The sequence below is a fragment of the Lucilia sericata genome, unplaced genomic scaffold, assembly GCF_015586225.1.
Source record: "Lucilia sericata isolate MDLA Ls3-8-SP2 unplaced genomic scaffold, ASM1558622v1 Contig001546F_arrow, whole genome shotgun sequence".
NCBI lineage: Eukaryota > Metazoa > Arthropoda > Insecta > Diptera > Calliphoridae > Lucilia > Lucilia sericata.
In genome coordinates, this window is record NW_023995470.1 from 2154 (window position 1) to 22609 (window position 20456).

Sequence of the window (20456 nt, forward strand, 5' to 3'; positions counted from 1 at the left end):
GCATCTCGACTTAGAAGCGAGCTGATTTTAAATATTTCGAAGACTGAAATCCATTATTGAAATTTTATGGAAATGAAGTTTCGCATAAAATATATTTAGTATTCCGAAACATATTTTATTTAGGAAACATTCCTAAATCTAAATACTATCCATTCTATATAAAAGAAACACTGGATATCTAAATACACTCAGTTAGCAGTTACATTCTACTTCGTTTAAAATGGGTTTAATTATATACGCAGTTGTTGTAATACTTTTCGTTTGGATTATACATCGTTGGAATTCCCGAGCCTTTGTGAGACTAGCTTATAAAGTACCCTCTAATAAATGGAATACATTTTTGGCTTGGGGTAAAATCATAAAGAGAAAAGGTAAGGATTAAAGGAAAGTAAAAAAAAAATTACCTGATCCTGCTAGTTATTGAGATCGCTTAATGGTCTTTATAGTAGTTATTCGTCACTCGAACGTTTAAGGACTCTTTCTGAATGAATTTTTTTTTTTTTTTTTTGTAATTTTCAGATATTCTATCATACATCTATGAAACTGCCAACAAATTAGGTTCAAATTGTGTAATTTGGGTAGGACCTTGGTCGATCTTTGTATCAGCTGAACCTCAACTAATAAAGGATATTCTCATGTCCAAAAACTGTATAAATAAACCAGACGCTGGTTATAAAGGCTTTTCTTCTGTATTCGGTGAAAGTTTAATATCCGAAAGTGGTATGTATAAAAAAGAAATCTATAAAATTTTATAAATCGATTAAAAATTATCGTAAATTTGCAGAACCTAATTGGAGTCGTCATCGTAAAGTATTGAATAAAGCATTTTCAGCGAAAACTTTGAATTCATTCTTTCCAATCTTTCATAAAGAGATTAACAAAGTTATAGCACAAATTCAGAGAAGTATAGAAAAGTCAGAGGACATTGATATGTTGAACATATTTCGGGAATTTACCTTGAAAAATTCAACAAGTAAGTCCTTATCTGGTAAAATGAATTCTCGAAGTTTGGTAAAAAACTAATTTAATTTTTTCTATAGAAACAACACTTAAAAGAAATTTAGAGCAAACTGAATTTAACTCGATTGTTATGTCAAAACATGTTCAAGGGTGAGAGAACTCTTCGAAGAAACATATTAAGATAAACGAAATTCTTAATCCAACTCATGATTTTCTTCTGATTTTAGAATTCTAGACTTTGCAGCTGAAGCTTGTGCTAGTCCAATTTTGTGCATTAAATGGATATGCAAACTGGCGGAAATCTCTATATATAAAAAAGCCGGTCAAGGTTTTAAACGAGTTTCGAAAACTTATTGATCAATCTGTGGATATATTGAAAAATAATAGAATATCTGATCCTAGCTATTTACACGAAGTAAATAGTGTTTTAGATTATGCTTTAATCGGCGTACAGCAGAATACTCTAAGAGTAAAAGAAATAGAAAGTCTAATGCTGCACTTGTTTTTTGGGGTAAGTTAAAATGGTTTTTTGAATAGAAAAAATCGTTGAAAACATCTTTCCAAAGGCTTTTGAAACCACATCTACTGCATTATATTTGGTAATTACGTTACTGGCCATGCATCCGCAGTATCAGGAACGTGTTTTTGAAGAAGTTATAAGTATATTACCATCTGATGACCACGAAATTACATTGGACATAATGGATCAATTGACCTATTTAGACATGGTTATAAATGAAACATTGCGAGTTTTACCCGTAGTACCGACGGCGTTTCGAAAAGTTTCAAATGAAGATCTCACTCTAAGCAATGGTTTGACATTACCGGTTGGCCAATTTATTTGTATTGACATCTTTCGTCTGCATCGTAGTAAAGATCTTTATGGTCCCCATGCACATATGTTCAATCCCGATAATTTTCTACCTTCAAATGTTGCCGCAAGACATCCATTCTCGTTTATACCTTTCACAAAAGGTCAAAGGTTTTGTATTGGTAAGTAATGGGGAAGTGTCTGCAACACAAATCCTTTTTATAAAGTTTATTTCTATTAAAGGTTGGAGATATGCTGAAATATTTCTAAAAATTTCTCTGCAAAACTTATAAAAACGTTCAAATTTACAACAGATTTTAAGTATGAAGATTTAATTCCCGAAAATCACATTTCACTAAAATTGGTGGAAGAACCACGTCTTCATATAGAAAAACGAGAAGTTCGAGAATTGTAAAACAATGAGGAAAAGGGAAAATAAAGATAGGGGGGTTAGAGAAAAAAACAATTGTTTTAAAGAAGAACTAGAGGAACGGACTAAGAACGAACGAACTAACGAAACGAACGAACGAACGAACGAACGAACGAACGAAGAACGAACGAAACGAACGAACGGAACGAACGAACGAACGAACGAACGAACGAACGAACGAACGAACGAAAACGAACGAACGAACGAAGAACGAACGAACGAACGAACGAACTAACGAACGAAACGAACGAACGAACGAACGAACGAAACGAACGAACGAAACGAAACGAACGAACGAACGAACGAACGAACGAACGAACGAACGAACGAAAACGAACGAACAACGAACGAACGAACGAACGAACGAACGAACGAAGAACGAAAACGAACGAACGAACGAACGAACGAACGAACGAACGAACGAACGAACGAACGAACGAACGAACGAACGAACGAACGAACGAACAAAACGAAACGAACGAACGAACGAACGAACGAAACGAACGAACGAACGAACGAACGAACGAACGAACGAACGAACGAACGAACGAACGAACGAACGAACGAACGAACGAACGAACGAAACGAACGAACGAACGAACGAACGAACTAACGAACGAACGAACAAACGAACGAACGAACGAACGAACGAACGAACGAACGAACGAACGAACGAACGAACGAAAAACGAACAACGAACGAAAAAAAAAAAAAAAAACGAACGAACGAACGAACTAACGAACGAACGAACGAACACGAACGAACGAACGAACGAACGAACGAACGAACGAAACGAACGAACGAACGAACGAACGAACGAAAGAACGAACGAACGAACGAACGACCGAACGAACGAACGAACGAACGAACGAACGAACGAACGAACGAACGAAGAACGAACTAACGAACGAACGAACGAACGAACGAACGAACGAAGAACGAACGAACGAACGAACGAACGAACGAACGAACGAACGAACGAACGAACGAACGAACGAACGAACGAACGAACGAACGAACGAACGAAACGAACGAACGAACGAACGAACGAACGAACGAACGAACGAACGAACGAACGAACGAACGAACGAACGAACGAACGAACGAACGAACGAACGAACGAACGAACGAACGAAGAACGAACGAACGAACGAACGAACGAACGAACGAACGAACGAACGAACGAACGAAACGAACGAACGAACGAACAACGAACGAACGAACGAACGAACGAACGAACGAACGAACGAACGAACGAACGAACGAACGAACGACGAACGAACGAACTAACGAACGAACGAACGAACGAACGAACGAACGAACGAACGAACGAACGAACGAACGAACGAACGAACGAACGAACGAACGAACGAACGAACGAACGAACGAACGAACGAACGAACGAACGAACGAAAACGAACGAAAACGAACGAACGAACGAAACGAACGAAACGAACGAACGAACGAACAACGAACGAACGAACGAACAACGAACGAACGAACGAACGAAACGAACGAACGAACGAACGAACGAACGAACGAACGAACGAACGAACGAACGAACGACAACGAACAACGAACGAACTAACGAACGAACGAACGACATAACGAAAAAACGAAACGAACGAACGAACGAACGAAAACGAACGAACGAACGAACGAACGAACGAACGAACGAACACTAACGAACGAACGAACGAACGAAACGAACTAACGAACGAACTAACGAAAACTAACGAACGAAACAACGAACGAACGAACTAACGAACGAACTAACTAAAAAACACTAACGAACTAACGAACAACTAAACTAACTAAAACGAACGAAACGAACGAACTAACGAACTAACGAACGAACAATAACGAACTAACGAACGAACGAAACTAACGAACGAAAACGAACTAACAACTAACTAACTAACTAACTAACTAACTAACTAACTAACTAACTAACTAACTAACTAACTAACTAACTAACTAACTAACTAACTAACTAACTAATACTAATACTCTAAGAGTAAAAGAAATAGAAAGTCTAATGCTGCACTTGTTTTTTGGGGTAAGTTAAAAATGGTTTTTTGAATAGAAAAAATCGTTGAAAACATCTTTCCAAAGGCTTTTGAAACCACATCTACTGCATTATATTTGGTAATTACGTTACTGGCCATGCATCCGCAGTATCAGGAACGTGTTTTTGAAGAAGTTATAAGTATATTACCATCTGATGACCACGAAATTACATTGGACATAATGGATCAATTGACCTATTTAGACATGGTTATAAATGAAACATTGCGAGTTTTACCCGTAGTACCGACGGCGTTTCGAAAAGTTTCAAATGAAGATCTCACTCTAAGCAATGGTTTGACATTACCGGTTGGCCAATTATTTGTATTGACATCTTTCGTCTGCATCGTAGTAAAGATCTTTATGGTCCCCATGCACATATGTTCAATCCCGATAATTTTCTACCTTCAAATGTTGCCGCAAGACATCCATTCTCGTTTATACCTTTCACAAAAGGTCAAAGGTTTGTATTGGTAAGTAATGGGGAAGTGTCTGCAACACAAATCCTTTTTATAAAGTTTATTTCTATTAAAGGTTGGAGATATGCTGAAATATTTCTAAAAATTTCTCTGGCAAAACTTATAAAAACGTTTCAAATTTACAACAGATTTTAAGTATGAAGATTTAATTCCCGAAATCACATTTCACTAAAATTGGTGGGAAGAACCACGTCGTTCAGAGTAGAAAAACGAGAAGGGCGAGAAGGGGAAACAAGGGGAGGAAAAGGGAAAAGATAAGAGAGGGGGGGAGAGAAAAAAGCATCAGAAGGGGAGGGGGGAAAGAAGAAGACGGAACGGACGAACGAACGAACGAACGAACGACCGAACGAACGAACGAAACAACGAAACGAACGAACGAACGAACGAACGAACGAACGAACGAACGAACGAACGAACGAACGAAACGAACGAACGAACGAACGAACGAAAACGAACGAACGAACGAACGAACGAACGAACGACGAACGAACGAACGAACGAACGAACGAACGAACGAACGAACGAACGAAGAACGAACGAACGAACGAAAACGAACGAACGAACGAACGAACGAACGAACGAACGAACGAACGAACGAACGAACGAACGAACGAACGAAAGAACGAACGAAAACGAACGAACGAACGAACGAACGAACGAACGAACGAACGAACGAACGAACGAACGAACGAACGAACGAACGAACGAACGAACGAACGAACGAACGAAAGAACGAACGAACGAAACGAACGAACGAACGAACGAACGAACGAACGAAGAACGAACGAAACGAACGAACGAACGAACGAACGAACGAACGAACGAACGAACGAACGAACGAAGAACAACGAACGAACGAACGAACGAACGAACGAACGAACGAACGAACGAACGAAACGAACGAACGAAACGAACGAAACGAAACGAACGAACGAACGAACGAACGAAACGAAGAACGAACTAACGAACGAACGACGAACGAACGAACGAACGAACGAACGAACGAACGAACGAACGAAGAACGAACTAACGAACGAACGAACGAACGAACGAACGAACGAACGAACGAAGAACGAACGAACGAACGAACGAACGAACGAACGAACGAACGAAGAACGAAACGAACGAACGAAACGAAGAACGAACGAACGAACGAACGAACGAACGAACAAACGACGAACGAAAGAAACGAACGAACGAACGAACGAACGAACGAACGAACGAACCGAACGAACGAACGAACGAACGACGAACGAACGAACGAACAACGGAACGAACGAACGAACTAACGAACGAACGAACGAACGAACGAACGAACGACGAACGAACGAACGCACGAACGAACGAACGAACGAACTAACGAACGAACGAACGAACGAACGAACTAAGAACGAACGAACGAACGAAACGAACTGAAACGAACGAAACGAACGAAACCGAACGAAAGAACGAACGAACGAACGAACTAACGTAACGAACTAACGAACTAACGAACTAACTAACTAACTAACGAACCTAACGAACTAACAACTAACGAACTAAACTAACTAACTAACTAACTAACTAACTAACTAACGAACTAACTAACTAACTAACTAACTAACCTAACAACTAACTAACTAACTAACTAACTAACTAACTAACTAGCTAACTAACTAACGTTCCAGTTTATTTTTGAACATAAATTCTATTAATAAATTAAATATCGATTTAATAAATTAATTAAAGCAACTTATTTGAATGCCGTAAATATTAATTTAACAATTAGCACGAGTGAAGGCTTTCGATAGCTGAAGTAAGGCTAGACTAATATTAATTGTTATTCTTTAATCAAATCGATTTAAATTGTGCTGGAAAATTTTTAATGTTCTAATAAACATAATATTAACGTGATAATTAATATAATAACAAGTAAGCGTATAGCAGACGTTTATCCCGAATCTTATATATATACCAACAGAAGATGTTTTGCAAAATCAAAGCTCTGGAAACATTGCTGCATACTCTGCGAATTGATAAGATATGAAGCAGTATTGACAACAGTGTGGTACAGAGGCAGAAATTGTCGGAGAACGTAAGACATTGATCGCAACATAAAGATCATGGTCATGCGGATCACTAGAGCAAACACTCGAAACTGGAAGCCTTACCGGGTTTGGGTATCTACTTACATAGAAATCGAAATGTACCAAGCGAAAGGATTTATGAAGGAACTCTGTTTAATTTTTTGACATTGCCAAGCTTTGTTGAAATTAGAACTAAAAATTTTGGGTGCGATGTTATATCGTATGTTCTAAGGATTACATACAGGAGACTGAGTTTCTGAATCATTAGACGTTAACACCTTTTAAAAATGATTCACAATAGGCTATATTCACAATATGATGTTCACAACATACTTCATTTTAACTTAAACTTCAAATTGATATTAAAATTATATGTATATTTTATTTCCTATTCTGATCTAGTATTTAAATAATAGTATTAAGCAAGATATATAATAATGATTTACTAATAACAGTTTTTTAATGATTTGGTGCTAATAGTTTTCATTTCATCCAGAGTTGCCTAATATTCATTTTTAGAATATGTTGGAATGTCTTTCTGTCTTATCAACTCACGATATAGGCCAGAGCACATAGGAAGCAGTACTTTATCCCCCTACATTATATTTAAATAAGTTTTATAGGAACCATAATCTATATACCGAAATTCCTGACAATCGGTTCATATTTGACTCTAGCTCCTTTTATAACTAGCTTAGAAATACAAGTACAATGATGAAACTAGCTCAAGGCAATTTTATAGAAACTAAAATCGGTCCATAGTTAACCCCATAACAGTTCCCCTATAATCAAATTATAGAAACTAATATCGGTGTCCATAGTTAACCCCATAACAGTTCCCCTATAATCAAATTATAGAAACTAATAACGGTCCATAGTTAACCTTATAGCAGTTCCCATATAAGGTCCCCTTCAGAAAATTACTTTAACTTTCAAATTGGGTTCGAAAAAAAAGAATCGGCTTCTAATTGACCCTAACCTCATTTTACGAAAAATCAGTCAATATTTAAATGAAAGTTTCAAAATCTGTTGGCAACATTGATTTCATTACATTTTAATAATTATATATTAATTGTTCGGACATTATAATTGAGGAAAGAACTATGTAACTGTTTCATTATAATCGAGTTTCTGTAGTTCAAGTTAAAAAGTTAATATGTATTTAATATCTGCTATAATATGGTTAATAAGTTAAATTAAAGAAAATTAACAAAAAAAAAATATAAGAAATTATAACTGATTAGGGAAGGTATGTTTAAGATCGTAAATGAAACAATTGTGTTTTTAATGTTCGAAAGAGTTTTTTTTAATCTTCGATTATACGCTCGTATCGTTATCAATTGTATTCGTCCAAAATTGAATAATTCTAGCTCTTATGATTTCCCAGATATACGAATTTTTGTACGTAATTCATATGTCAAATGCCACGCCCACTATTGCTAATAAGCTATCTTATGTTCCAAATGTTCATCTAGGGTGTCAAAGTTGTTTATGCGGTTTCTAGCTCTAATAGTTTCCCAGATTATACGCCTTTTTGTATTTAATTGAGAGCTGCCACGCCCCCTACTCATAATCTGCCCATTTTTTCTTACATCTTTATATTTGTACTAAATTTCAAGACTCTAGGCCAGAAAATCCCATTTTATAGATTCTTATTGAATCTATGTTTCTATGTTCTATATGATTTCTTAGAGAACATTCCCTAAGTTAAGTTTTCTATATAAATAAAACATTAAAGCGTTAAATAGGATCAGTTAGTAACCTTTCGCGTTTTACACTGTTTTGAAATGGCATTATTTCTATATGCAGTTGCCGTTATTGTTTTAACTTGGATCATATATCGTTGGTATAGCCGACCGTATGTGAGACTAGCCCAACAAGTACCATCGAATAAATTGCATACATTACTTTGTTGGGGTAAAATACCGAGCAGAGAAGGTAAAATAATTTAAATTAAAATAAAAACTTTAAGTTTTATATCGGTCCAAATTTTGACAAGTGACAAATAAAATTCCATTATCATTTTAGAGGGTCTTCTATACATATATGAAAGTGGCAAAAAATTCGGTTCCAATTGTGTTGTATGGATAGGACCATGGCCGTTATATCTCACAAGTGATCCACATATACTAAAAGAAATTTTAACATAAAAAAATTGTATAGACAAACCAGCCGCAGCCTATAATGGATTTACTTCGGTATTCGGTCCAGGTTTAATAACGGCAAATGGTAATCTAAATCTATATATAAAATAATTGTAAGATTTTTAATTTTTCATACTCTTTAGAACCAACCTGGAGTCAACATCGTAAAATACTAAATAGAGCTTTTACACCCAAAAATTTGAATTCATTTTTTCATATTTTTCATAAAGAGATTGATAAAGTAATCGAACAGATTCAATTAAGCATAGATAAGGGAGAGGACATTGATATGTTGCTGATATTTCGTGAATTGACTCTCAAAAATGGTTCAAGTAGGTTATGGCGTAAATAAAGAGTTTCGGAAAAATTAAGAAATATATTCATTATATTTACAGAAACAACCATAAAAAGAAATCTGGAGAATACGGAATTTAATTCATATGTTATGTCAAAACATGCCAGCGGGTTAGTAGTAGTGTTACTAATATATCTCCCTTTGAAAATTTAACAATCTTTATATTTCTAACTCTACAGATTTCTAGAATTTACGGCTAATGCTTGTCTTAATCAAATTCTTGGTTTGAAATGGATTTGTAAACTCGCCGAGATCTCTATATATAGAAGTGCAAGATCCGGTTTGAACATGTTTCGTAGAGTGATCAATGAAACTGCAGATATATTGCAGAAAAATACCATAACCGATCCCAGCATATTACCCGAAATAAATAGTGCTTTGGATCAAGCTTTACAGGGAGTTCAACAAAATATTTTCACTCGCAAAGACATCGAAGGACAAATGTTTCATTTCTTTATTGGAGTAAGTAGTAATGATATTTAATGGAAATAAAATTTGAACCTAAACCAAAATGAATAAATTTCTTAAGGCCTTTGAAACGACATCCACTACCATGTACATGACAATTTCAATGCTGGCCATGCATCCGCAGTATCAGGAACGTATATATGAAGAAGTAATAAATACACTACCACCGGATGATAATGACATTACATTAAATATGGTCGATCAATTGACCTTTTTAGATATGGTTATAAATGAGACCATGCGCTTGTTTCCCGCCATACCGATGGTATTGCGTAAAGTTACAAATGAAGATCTCTCTCTGAGCAATGGTTTGACATTGTCAGTGGGTCAAATAATTTGTATTGATCTATTTGGCTTGCATCGTAGTGAAAAGATTTATGGTCCTCATGCAGATAAATTTAATCCCGATAACTTTTTACCTTCAAATGTTGCTGATCGTCATCCGTACTCATATCTGCCATTTACCAAGGGACAAAGATTTTGTATTGGTAATTATAATAACAAAAATATATAATAATTTAGTACCAATATTATTTATTATTACCCTTTTTGATTTCAGGTTGGCGATATGCTGGCATATTTCTTAAAATTTCTTTGGTAAAACTAATTAAAACTTATAAATTTTCTACAGATTTTAAATATGAAGATTTAGTTCAGCGTTTAGAGAATCATATATCATTAAAAGTTGTTGATGGACCACGTATTCACTTGGAAAAAACGGGAATAATTTTAAAATGTTATTGAAATTAAAAAAAATAATAAAACATTTGTATGAACATATTTATTAGATAAATTTTATTCAGGCTGATGTTGTTTTAGGTTAAAGTGTTATACCCTCTCTACCAAATGTAAATATTTGTGAAGCACATACAAATGTAGTTTACACTTTTAATTAAAATTGTTGGTAATCCAGTTCCACTACAGTATTTTGGTTAGAACCAAATTAAGCGAAACTTGCAAAATACTAAAACATTTTTAAAAACAAGTTTACAAGTTCATAGAACTATCAAAGCATTAAAAAAACTTTTAGAAACAGGAAATACCGTGACTTTTTATTTGCCAAATCGATTAAATCCAATTTCAAACATTCAGAGGCAATATAGACTAGACTATAGACTTGACTATAGATTGGACTAATGATTGGACCATAGACTAGACTATAGACTTGACCATAGACTAGACTATAGACTAGACTATAGACTAGACTATAGACCAGACTATAGGCCAGACTATAGACTAGACTATAGACTCGATTATAGACTAGACTATAGACTAGACTATAGACTAGACCATAGACTAGACTATAGACTAGGTTATAGACTAGACTATAGACTAGGCTATAGACTAGACTATAGACTAGGCTATAGACTAGACTATAGACTAGACTATAGACTAGACTATAGACTAGACTATAGAGTAGACTATAGACTAGACTATAGACTAGACTATAGACTAGACTATAGACTGGACTATAGACTAGACTATAGACTGGACTATAGACTAGACTATAGACCACAATATAGATTAGACTATAGACTAGACTATAGACTAGACTATAGACTAGACTATAGAATAGACTATAGACTAGACTATAGACTAGACTATAGACTAGACTAAGACTAGACTATGACTAGACTATAGACTAGACTATAGACTAGACTATAGACTAGACTATAGACTAGACTATAGACTAGACTATAGACTAGACTATAGACTAGACTATAGACTAGACTATAGACTAGACTATAGACTAGACTATAGACTAGACTATAGACTAGACTATAGACTAGACTATAGACTAGACAATAGACTAGACTATAGACTAGACTATAGACTAGACTATAGACCACAATATATACTATGACTAGACTATAGACTAGACTATAGACTAGACTATAGACTAGACTATAAGACTAGACTATAGACTAGACTATAGACTAGACTATAGGACTAGACTATAGACTAGACTATAGCCTAGACTATAGACTAGACTATAGACTAGACTATAGACTAGACTATAGACTAGACTATAGACTAGACTATAGACTAGACTATAGACTAGACTATAGACTAGACTATAGACTAGACTATAGACTAGACTATAGACTAGACTATAGACTAGACTATAGACTAGACTAATAGACTATAGATAGACTATAGACTAGACTATAGACTAGACTATAGACTAGACTATAGACTAGACTATAGACTAGACTATAGACTCGACTAGACTAGACTATAGACTAGACTATAGACTAGACTATAGACTAGACTATAGACTAGACTATAGACTAGACTATAGACTAGACTATAGACTAGACTATAGACTAGACTATAGACTATAGACTAGACTATAGACTACTATAGACTAGACTATAGACTAGACTATAGACTAGACTATAGACTAGACTATAGACTAGACTATAGACTAGACTATAGACTAGACTATAGACTATATAGACTAGACTATAGACTAGACTATAGACTAGACTATAGACTAGACTATAGACTAGACTATAGACTAGACTATAGACTAGACTATAGACTAGACTATAGACTAGACTATAGACTAGACTATAGACTAGACTATAGACTAGACTATAGACTAGACTATAGACTAGACTATAGACTAGACTATAGACTAGACTATAGACTAGACTATAGACTAGACTATAGACTAGACTATAGACTAGACTATAGACTAGACTATAGACTAGACTATAGACTAGACTATAGACTAGACTATAGACTAGACTATAGACTAGACTATAGACTAGACTATAGACTAGACTATAGACTAGACTATAGACTAGACTATAGACTAGACTATAGACTAGACTATAGACTAGACTATAGACTAGACTAAAGACTGGACTATAAACATTACTTTCATTTAAATGTCTTAAAAACTAACCGAAAATCTGTTTAGTCGGTCTAGGCCTCCTTTATCTGTTTATTGTTAACAAATATATTAGATTCAAGATAATATTACAAATAAGTGATTTTTTAATTCATTAAAAACTCTAACATCTTCTGCATAGTTCAGTCTATAAAATCTTCTAAATCTCATATTAACACTCTTACTATTTATATTTTCAAACTTACGTTAATAATTATTAAAGATTTACTTTGAGAGCATAGAGTAATAACGAAATCAAGATAAATTATATGTAAAACTTTGAGTATTTGCAATTGTCTATCTATACTGCCAAATATTTTCTACCTGTTTGCATAAAATTATTCTAACTGGTTTTCAATATTCCCAATTAGTTAAAATAAAAACTAAAACATTAGAAAACTTTTTTTTCCACCGGTCGACCTTGACCGACTAAGACAGATTTTATTTCAACAAATTGCTGTTATATGTAATCGTTTTAAAATAAATACATACATTTTAAAGTTGTTTTCCATGTACCATACATAACGATTTCATTTCCAGCACTATTTTTAGACTAAAAGCCCAAATGCAAAATATTATTAATTTTATATAAATTAAGCGTTAATGCGTTAAATTAGTTTAGTTAGTTAAATTATTGTGTTGTAATCTGTTCAAAATGGGATTAATACTTTTCGCAATTGTATCGTTAGTATTTCTGTGGATAATAAATCGTTGGAATTCGAGAAGTTTTGTGAGTTTGGCCTATAAACTGCCATCGAATAAACTGCATACATTATTGGGTTGGGGCAAAATATTAAGAGGAAAAGGTAATTATGGACTGGAAAGGATAAATTCGTTTTGGATTCAAAAAAAAAAAACTTAAAGTGGAATTCATAGAAAATTTAATATGTGAACAGTGTCTAAATAATATGAGAATAAAAAATATTCAAATTGTATCTTAAAAATTAAGAAGTAAATCGGCTTTGTATAAAATTCTCATAATCGGGCGAATTTTTAATATCTCCCCATTAAGTTTTTACTTCCAAATCTTTCGATAAATCCAATTCTCTTCATATATGTACATTACCTTAACCGATTTGAACGTACTTTTTAAAATTCATTATTATGTTTTTCTTTAGATATCCTCTCATGCATGTATGAGCATGGCAAAAAATATGGTCCCAACAGTATATTTTGGATGGGACCATGGACGTTTTTCCTCTCAAGTGATCCACAAGTAATAAAGGAAATTTTAACATCAAAAAACTGTTTAGATAAACCATCACTAATATACAATGGAGTTTCTGCCGTAGGCGGTGAAGGTTAATAACCGAAAGTGGTATGTTTAACTCAATAAGTCTGGGAATGATAATTAACCATTAACTGAATTATACCGCTTGTAATTTTTAGAACCAATGTGGGGTCGTCATCGTAAATTATTAAATCGTGCTTTTTCCAATAAAAATCTATATTCATTTTTTCCCATATTTCATCGTGAAATCAATAGTTTAATTAAAAGAATCGATATAAGTATTGTAAAGCGTAAGGATATTGATATGCTGGTGATATTACGTGAATTAACTTTAAAGAATGCAACACGTAAGTGTAGATTGTTAAAAAATCTATCAAATATTTTGCTTTATTTAATTTGTTTAATTATATCATTAATTTAAAATTTTCTTTTAATTTTATAGAAACAACTTTAAAACGAAATTTAGATTTAACCAAATACAACACCAGTTCCCTGTCAAAGCAATTTGAAGGGTAAGTTTTTCAAGTTAACATCGAGTCACTCGCCAATTTTTATAGATTTTACTAGATTAGTTCAGTTTCGACTATAGATAGGTCTATATGCTAGTCCATAGTCGTGTCCCTATTATCATCTATAGTTTGGTTTATAGTTTTGTCGATAGACTCGTCTATAGTCAATACTATAGCCTACAGTTTCGTATAAAGTCTGGTCTATAGTCCCATCTTGGTCTTGGCTATAGAGGAGATTCCTGTAGTGTGGCTTTTAGACTTTTCTATAGTGTCGTCTATAGTCCAATCTATTTTTTGTTAGCTCTATATACTGGTCTTATCTTTTCTATAGTCTAGTCGTCGAGTCGTCTATAGTCTAGTCGTCGAGTCATCTATAGTCTAGTCGTCTATATAGTCTATAGTCTAGTCGTCTATAGTTTATATAGTCTAGTCGTCTACAGTCTATATAGTCTATAGTCTAGTCGTTTATAGTCTAGTCGTCTATAGTCTATATAGTCTATAGTCTAGTCGTCTATAGTCTAGTCGTCTATAGTCTAGTCGTCTATAGTCTAGTCATCTATAGTCTAGTCGTCTATAGTCTAGTCGTCTATAGTCTATGTGACGGTAACGTCTGTTTATTTGAAGGATAAAACACTAAAAAATATTCTTTTATTAGATTTTTGTTTGTAAAACATAAACAAATAACAATCAGCTGCGCTCGTAACTCTACACTACGGTTTCTTTTTCATTGTTGTTTGACATTCGTGATGGATATCCATAAAAGGGTATTGACGTATAGAGGGCAGTAGCGTTTCCTTAGGGGATAAAGGGTCATTCACAATAACAGACCTGACGAAAAATCAGGGAACGACCTTAAAATGTTATTGAAAAAGGTAGAAAACAGGAAAATTAGGGAATAGAGGGGAGTTAAGGGAATGGTATGTGTACATAAGCTTAATCACGCATTTTTACAAGATCACATTAATCATTACACAATTGGATATAGAAGTGTGTGCTTGCTCAAATAACCCAATGAAAGTTATTGTAAAAATATTTGAAAATTGTGATATTGATTAAATTCAAAGTTATAAAAAAAATATAACACCATCTTTAATAAATACTGTTAAACTAGTGCTTCAATAAAATAAATATTTAAAAAAGGTATGAAACAAATTCGGAAAATGAATCAAATAATTTTAACATATTCCACTGATTATGTAATATTTATACAAATACACATAATTATTGAATTAATTATGCGTTGAATATTATATTGTGACGTTTGTATAAAATTAAATGATCAAATTGAAACAAGGAAAATACTGGATGTTGATTAATTTTGGTTTTTCTTACGAAGGTGATTTTGTCAATGTTGCAGTGCCATCTAGTGTTAAGATACCGAAGATTGTATAGTAAAGATAAAAACCATACAGAAGCGTTATAATTCACCACACAGCACGGACAACGCCAGACAAATCCAAGGCTGAAAATACAGGTTTTTTTAACATTGGTGACAAACTAAAAAGAACTGGGTAAGCACAAAAGAAAATTGACCTGGTGACATTATAACGACCTAATTGACCTATAAAGGTCATATCCGATGACCGTGATTACAACATATACTATATAAGAAAGGAAAACGTGATCCATAACCGTTATGTATTGACTGAACGACGTGTTACTGTATTATATATATAGATATATAAATGTAGTGTATATGTAGAGTATATAAGTGTACAAAGAATGTGTGTTCGAGTATATATATATATAAAAAGAAAATATATAAAAAACTAAAAATTTAACCTTAATTTTTTTTTAAGCAATTATATAATAAGTCTGATATTTATTAACTTCTATTGTAATCATTACGATCTAATTAATTTCCTATTAATCATAAAAGAAAAAAAGAAATCAAAATATAAAGGAAAATATAAAAGTATATACATGTATATACATATGTATATGTGTACATATATATATATGTAGGTATGTACACAAGTCTATGTGTGTGCAAATATATCCACCCATATAAAAATACATTTACCTTAGATTCACGATATACAACAAACTATTTTCCTTTGTATAAATTTATTAATAACTCTAACTAAACTAATTCATAAATCATAATACGAATCTTACCAATAGTTCAGGGATAAAGAGGAAATCCCAAAAAAATATATATGAAAATAAAAGAAAACAAAGTATTTTTTTACAAGAATTAGTTTAGTTAAGTCAAACAAAAAAAAAATAGTGATACCTAATAATCTAGTCAATAAGCAAATCAAAATATAATACTTTACTAACATTATAATAATTTTCTAATATAAAAAAATTACGATATGTTTAGTTATGCTATTAGAATATTTGAAGCCACGTTTCACCACACTATACATCAAAATATTTAAATTCATAAACAAATATTTAAACTAACAAATAAATAAATAAATAAATAAATAAATAAATAAACGAATAAATTAATGAATATATTAATAATAAATAAATTTATGAACAAATAAATAAATAAATAAATAAATAAATATATAAATAAACGAATAAATGAATAAATTAATGAATATATTAATAAATAAATAAATTTATAAATATATCAACAAATAAATAAATAAATAAATAAATAAATAAATAAGTAAATAAATAAATATATGAATAAATGTATACACGAATAAATAAATAAATTTATAGCTAAATAAATATATAAACAAATTAATATATAAATAAACAAAGGTATATCGTTGATATAAAAACATTTTTTTTTAATTTATCTTAATTATACATAAATAAGGAAATTGTAAAAGAATCTCAACATTTATAAATATATGCATGTATATAAATATAAACTTTTGTGATCATAAAATCATCCACTTTTACTAAACTTGTTAAGTTACTCATTTGTTTTAAATATTATAATTCTGTTGTTAATTATTATTGTTAGAAGTTTATTTTTTTGTTATTTGAATAAATCAATGTCTATTTGTAAGATTGAAATCTGAAAACATATTCATAGTGTTTGACAATGCAAGGATAAAAAGGAAAGAGGTAATGATGTGAATCATAGTGAACTGGTAAGTTTGATCTAGGGGTTCTTAGAATTTCAAGTACGGGTGAACAGGAACCAAGGATGACTGGGATAATGTCATGTCAGGGGAGGGCAACCCGCGAAGGTTGTAACATCTATTCCTTCAAGGACTCCGTGTAACCGTCTATTGCATAGATTGCTGTTAAGACTATTGTCATCTGTCCGTCCGTTTAATAGAAACTTCAACTCCATGGTGAATTCGTGATTACTATATGTTACTGATCGGTTTTACATTGGCACGATAGATTTAAATGTGACCAACTGTAGTGGAAAGAACCTACCAATTCCGACGAGCTAGCGTCGTGCAACCACCTGCGTGCCATTTCCACTTAGAAGTAAAGTTTTGTCACATCTAGTCGTCTATAGTTTAGTCGTCTATAGTCTAGTCGTCTATAGTCTAGTCGTCTACAGTCTATTCGTCTATAGTCTAGTCATCTACAGTCTATATAGTCTATAGTCTAGTCGTTTATAGTCTAGTCGACTATAGTCTATATAGTCTAGTCGCCTATAGTCAAGTCGCCTATAGTCAAGTCGCCTATAGTCAAGTCGCCTATAGTCAAGTCGTCTATAGTCTAGTCGCCTATAGTCAAGTCGTCTATAGTCTAGTCGTCTATAGTCTAGTCGTCTATAGTCTAGTCGTCTATAGTCTAGTCGTCTATAGTCTAGTCGTCTATAGTCTAGTCGTCTATAGTCAAGTCATCTATAGTCTAGTCGTCTATAGTCTAGTCGTCTATAGTCTAGTCGTCTATAGTTTAGTCGTCTATAGTCTAGTCGTCTATAGTCTAGTCGTCTACAGTCTATTCGTCTATAGTCTAGTCATCTACAGTCTAGTCGTCTACAGTCTAGTCGTCTACAGTCTAGTCGTCTATAGTCCAGTCGTCTATAGTCTAGTCATCTATAGTCTAGTCGTTTATAGTCTAGTCGACTATAGTCTATATAGTCTAGTCGCCTATAGTCAAGTCGTCTATAGTCTAGTCGCCTATAGTCAAGTCGTCTATAGTCTAGTCCGTCTATAGTCTAGTCGTCTATAGTCTAGTCGTCTATAGTCTAGTCGTCTATAGTCTAGTCGTCTAGTCTAGTCGTCTAGTCGTCGTCTATAGTCTAGTCGTCTATAGTCTAGTCGTCTATAGTCTAGTCGTCTATAGTCTAGTCGTCTATAGTCTAGTCGTCTATAGTCTAGTCGTCTATAGTCTAGTCGTCTATAGTCTAGTCGTCTATAGTCTAGTCGTCTATAGTCTAGTCGTCTATAGTTTAGTCGTCTATAGTCTAAGTCGTCTATAGTCTAGTCGTCTACAGTCTAGTCGTCTACAGTCTAGTCGTCTACAGTCTAGTCGTCTACAGTCTAGTCGTCTACAGTCTAGTCGTCTACAGTCTAGTCGTCTACAGTCTAGTCGTCTACAGTCTAGTCGTCTACAGTCTAGTCGTCTACAGTCTAGTCGTCTACAGTCTAGTCGTCTACAATCTAGTCGTCTACATTCTAGTCGTCTACATCTAGTCGTCTAGTCTAGTCTATAGTCTAGTCTATAGTCTAGTCTAAGGTCTGATCTATAGTCTAACTTATAGTATGTTTTATAGTTTTATCTATAGTCTGGGACTGTAATTTCACCTGTAGTCTCGTCTGTTGTACCGTTTAATCTCTTCTGTCTATAGACTAGTATGGTATTTGGTCTATAATATAATCTATAATCTGGTTCATAGTTTCATCCACAGTCTCCTGGTCTTGTATTAAGTTGCGTGTATGAAGCTTCATCTATACATTCCCAACTATAGACTGATTTTTGGCCTCATCTTGGCCTCGTCTTGTTTGTAATCTGGTCAATGATCTCGTCTTTAGCCCTGGTTCTAGTCCACAGTCTCCAGTATTTCTAATTTATACTAAAAATTTTCATTTTAAAATTTCTCATATTTTCACAGAATTCTAGAATTTGTCCGCGATATTTGTCTGTATAAAATTTTGGTCATTGATTGGATACGTAATCTAGCTGAGATCTACATATATAAAACTGCCAGAGAGGGAGTGAGCGTATTTCGTAAACTTATCAATGAATCTTTGGATATAGTTAAAAATCATGATATAACAGATCCAAGTTATTTACCAGAAGTCCAAAGTGTTTTAGATTATGCTCTGGATGGGGTACAACAACATAATCTCGAATTAAATGAAATCGAGGGACAAATTAATCAACTCTTTACGGCGGCCTTTGAAACAACATCAACAACATTGTTTTTGGTACTCACAATGTTGGCCATGTATCCCGAATATCAGGACAGAGTCTATGAGGAGGTAATAGGTGTTTTAAACGATGATGAAAATGAAATGACATCGGAACAAATAGATCAATTGATCTATTTAGAAATGGTTTTTAATGAAACAATGCGTATACTACCCATAGTACCGATGGTGTTTCGTACAGTTTCCAAAGAGGATATCACTCTTAGCAATGGCTTGACATTACCGGTAGGACAAATTATTAGTATTGACATATTTCGCTTGCACCGCAGTAAAGAAGTTTGGGGTCCCCAGGCTGATGTTTTCAATCCCGATAATTTTTTACCTTCTAATATGGAAGCACGTCATCCATTCTCATTTATACCGTTTACCAAAGGTCAGAGAATTTGTATTGGTAAGTGATTCAAATTAATAAATGAAAATATAAATTTCTAATAATTTTTATTCTTTATTTACAGGTTGGAAATATGCCATTTTATTTTCCAAAATTACTTTGGCTAAATTGATAAAAACTTATAAATTTTCTACAGATTTTAAATTTGAAGATCTATCATTTACTAACCACATAACTTTAAAATTTGTAGAAGAACCACAACTTCATTTAGAAAAACGTTAAGCTTTGAAATAATTTATTAGAATTAAATTATTTCTGGACAATGTTTAAACTGTACAAAATATTTATTAATCCTAAGTTTTTATCTAGATTTCCAATTAATTATTAAGTGTAATTTTTA

The 20456-nt window shown here is 33.3% G+C and overlaps 3 protein-coding genes and 1 pseudogene across 4 annotated transcripts; all 4 read left to right on the top strand.

The window, feature by feature from the left end:
- The first annotated feature begins 204 nt into the window (after window positions 1–204).
- Window positions 205–2202, top strand: LOC119611844 (probable cytochrome P450 313a4). Its single transcript, XM_037967553.1, is given in 8 exon segments — window positions 205–371; window positions 520–720; window positions 785–973; window positions 1041–1110; window positions 1188–1288; window positions 1498–1953; window positions 2015–2047; window positions 2050–2202. Coding segments are annotated over 8 exon segments (1338 nt in total). The 5' UTR covers window positions 205–220; the 3' UTR covers window positions 2187–2202.
- A 2014-nt stretch (window positions 2203–4216) lies between these two features.
- LOC119611846 lies at window positions 4217–4867 on the top strand (annotated as a pseudogene).
- Window positions 4868–8560: 3693 nt separating this feature from the next.
- Window positions 8561–10560, top strand: LOC119611845 (probable cytochrome P450 313a4). 2 transcript variants are annotated; one of them, XM_037967554.1, is made up of 7 exons: window positions 8561–8751; window positions 8842–9042; window positions 9101–9289; window positions 9353–9422; window positions 9492–9774; window positions 9842–10268; window positions 10340–10560. In XM_037967554.1, the coding sequence occupies exons 3-7, from the start codon at window positions 9247–9249 to the stop codon at window positions 10522–10524; spliced, it is 1008 nt and encodes a 335-aa protein (XP_037823482.1). In that variant the 5' UTR covers window positions 8561–8751; window positions 8842–9042; window positions 9101–9246; the 3' UTR covers window positions 10525–10560. The 2 variants fall into 2 exon arrangements, with proteins under 2 accessions (XP_037823482.1, XP_037823484.1); XM_037967556.1 differs by having other exon boundaries at window positions 8567–8751; window positions 10412–10560.
- A 2774-nt stretch (window positions 10561–13334) lies between these two features.
- On the top strand, window positions 13335–20338 carry LOC119611847 (probable cytochrome P450 313a4). Its single transcript, XM_037967557.1, has 6 exons — window positions 13335–13485; window positions 13798–13980; window positions 14069–14257; window positions 14353–14422; window positions 19407–20116; window positions 20181–20338. Exons 1-6 carry the CDS (start codon window positions 13335–13337, stop codon window positions 20336–20338), a joined length of 1461 nt encoding a protein of 486 aa, XP_037823485.1.
- The last annotated feature ends 118 nt before the right edge of the window (window positions 20339–20456 follow it).

Bases quoted from the DNA above. Each gene is read 5' to 3' on its own strand.
- LOC119611845 (XM_037967554.1), top strand. From the start codon at position 9,247: ATGTTGCTGATATTTCGTGAATTGACTCTCAAAAATGGTTCAA. The intron at 9,423-9,491 runs GTTAGTAGTAGT...CTAACTCTACAG, and splicing joins ATGTCAAAACATGCCAGCGG to ATTTCTAGAATTTACGGCTA. The intron at 9,775-9,841 runs GTAAGTAGTAAT...AAATTTCTTAAG, and splicing joins TGTTTCATTTCTTTATTGGA to GCCTTTGAAACGACATCCAC.
- LOC119611847 (XM_037967557.1), top strand. From the start codon at position 13,335: ATGGGATTAATACTTTTCGCAATTGTATCGTTAGTATTTCTGTGGATA. The intron at 13,981-14,068 runs GTTAATAACCGA...TGTAATTTTTAG, and splicing joins TTCTGCCGTAGGCGGTGAAG to AACCAATGTGGGGTCGTCAT. The intron at 20,117-20,180 runs GTAAGTGATTCA...CTTTATTTACAG, and splicing joins AGGTCAGAGAATTTGTATTG to GTTGGAAATATGCCATTTTA.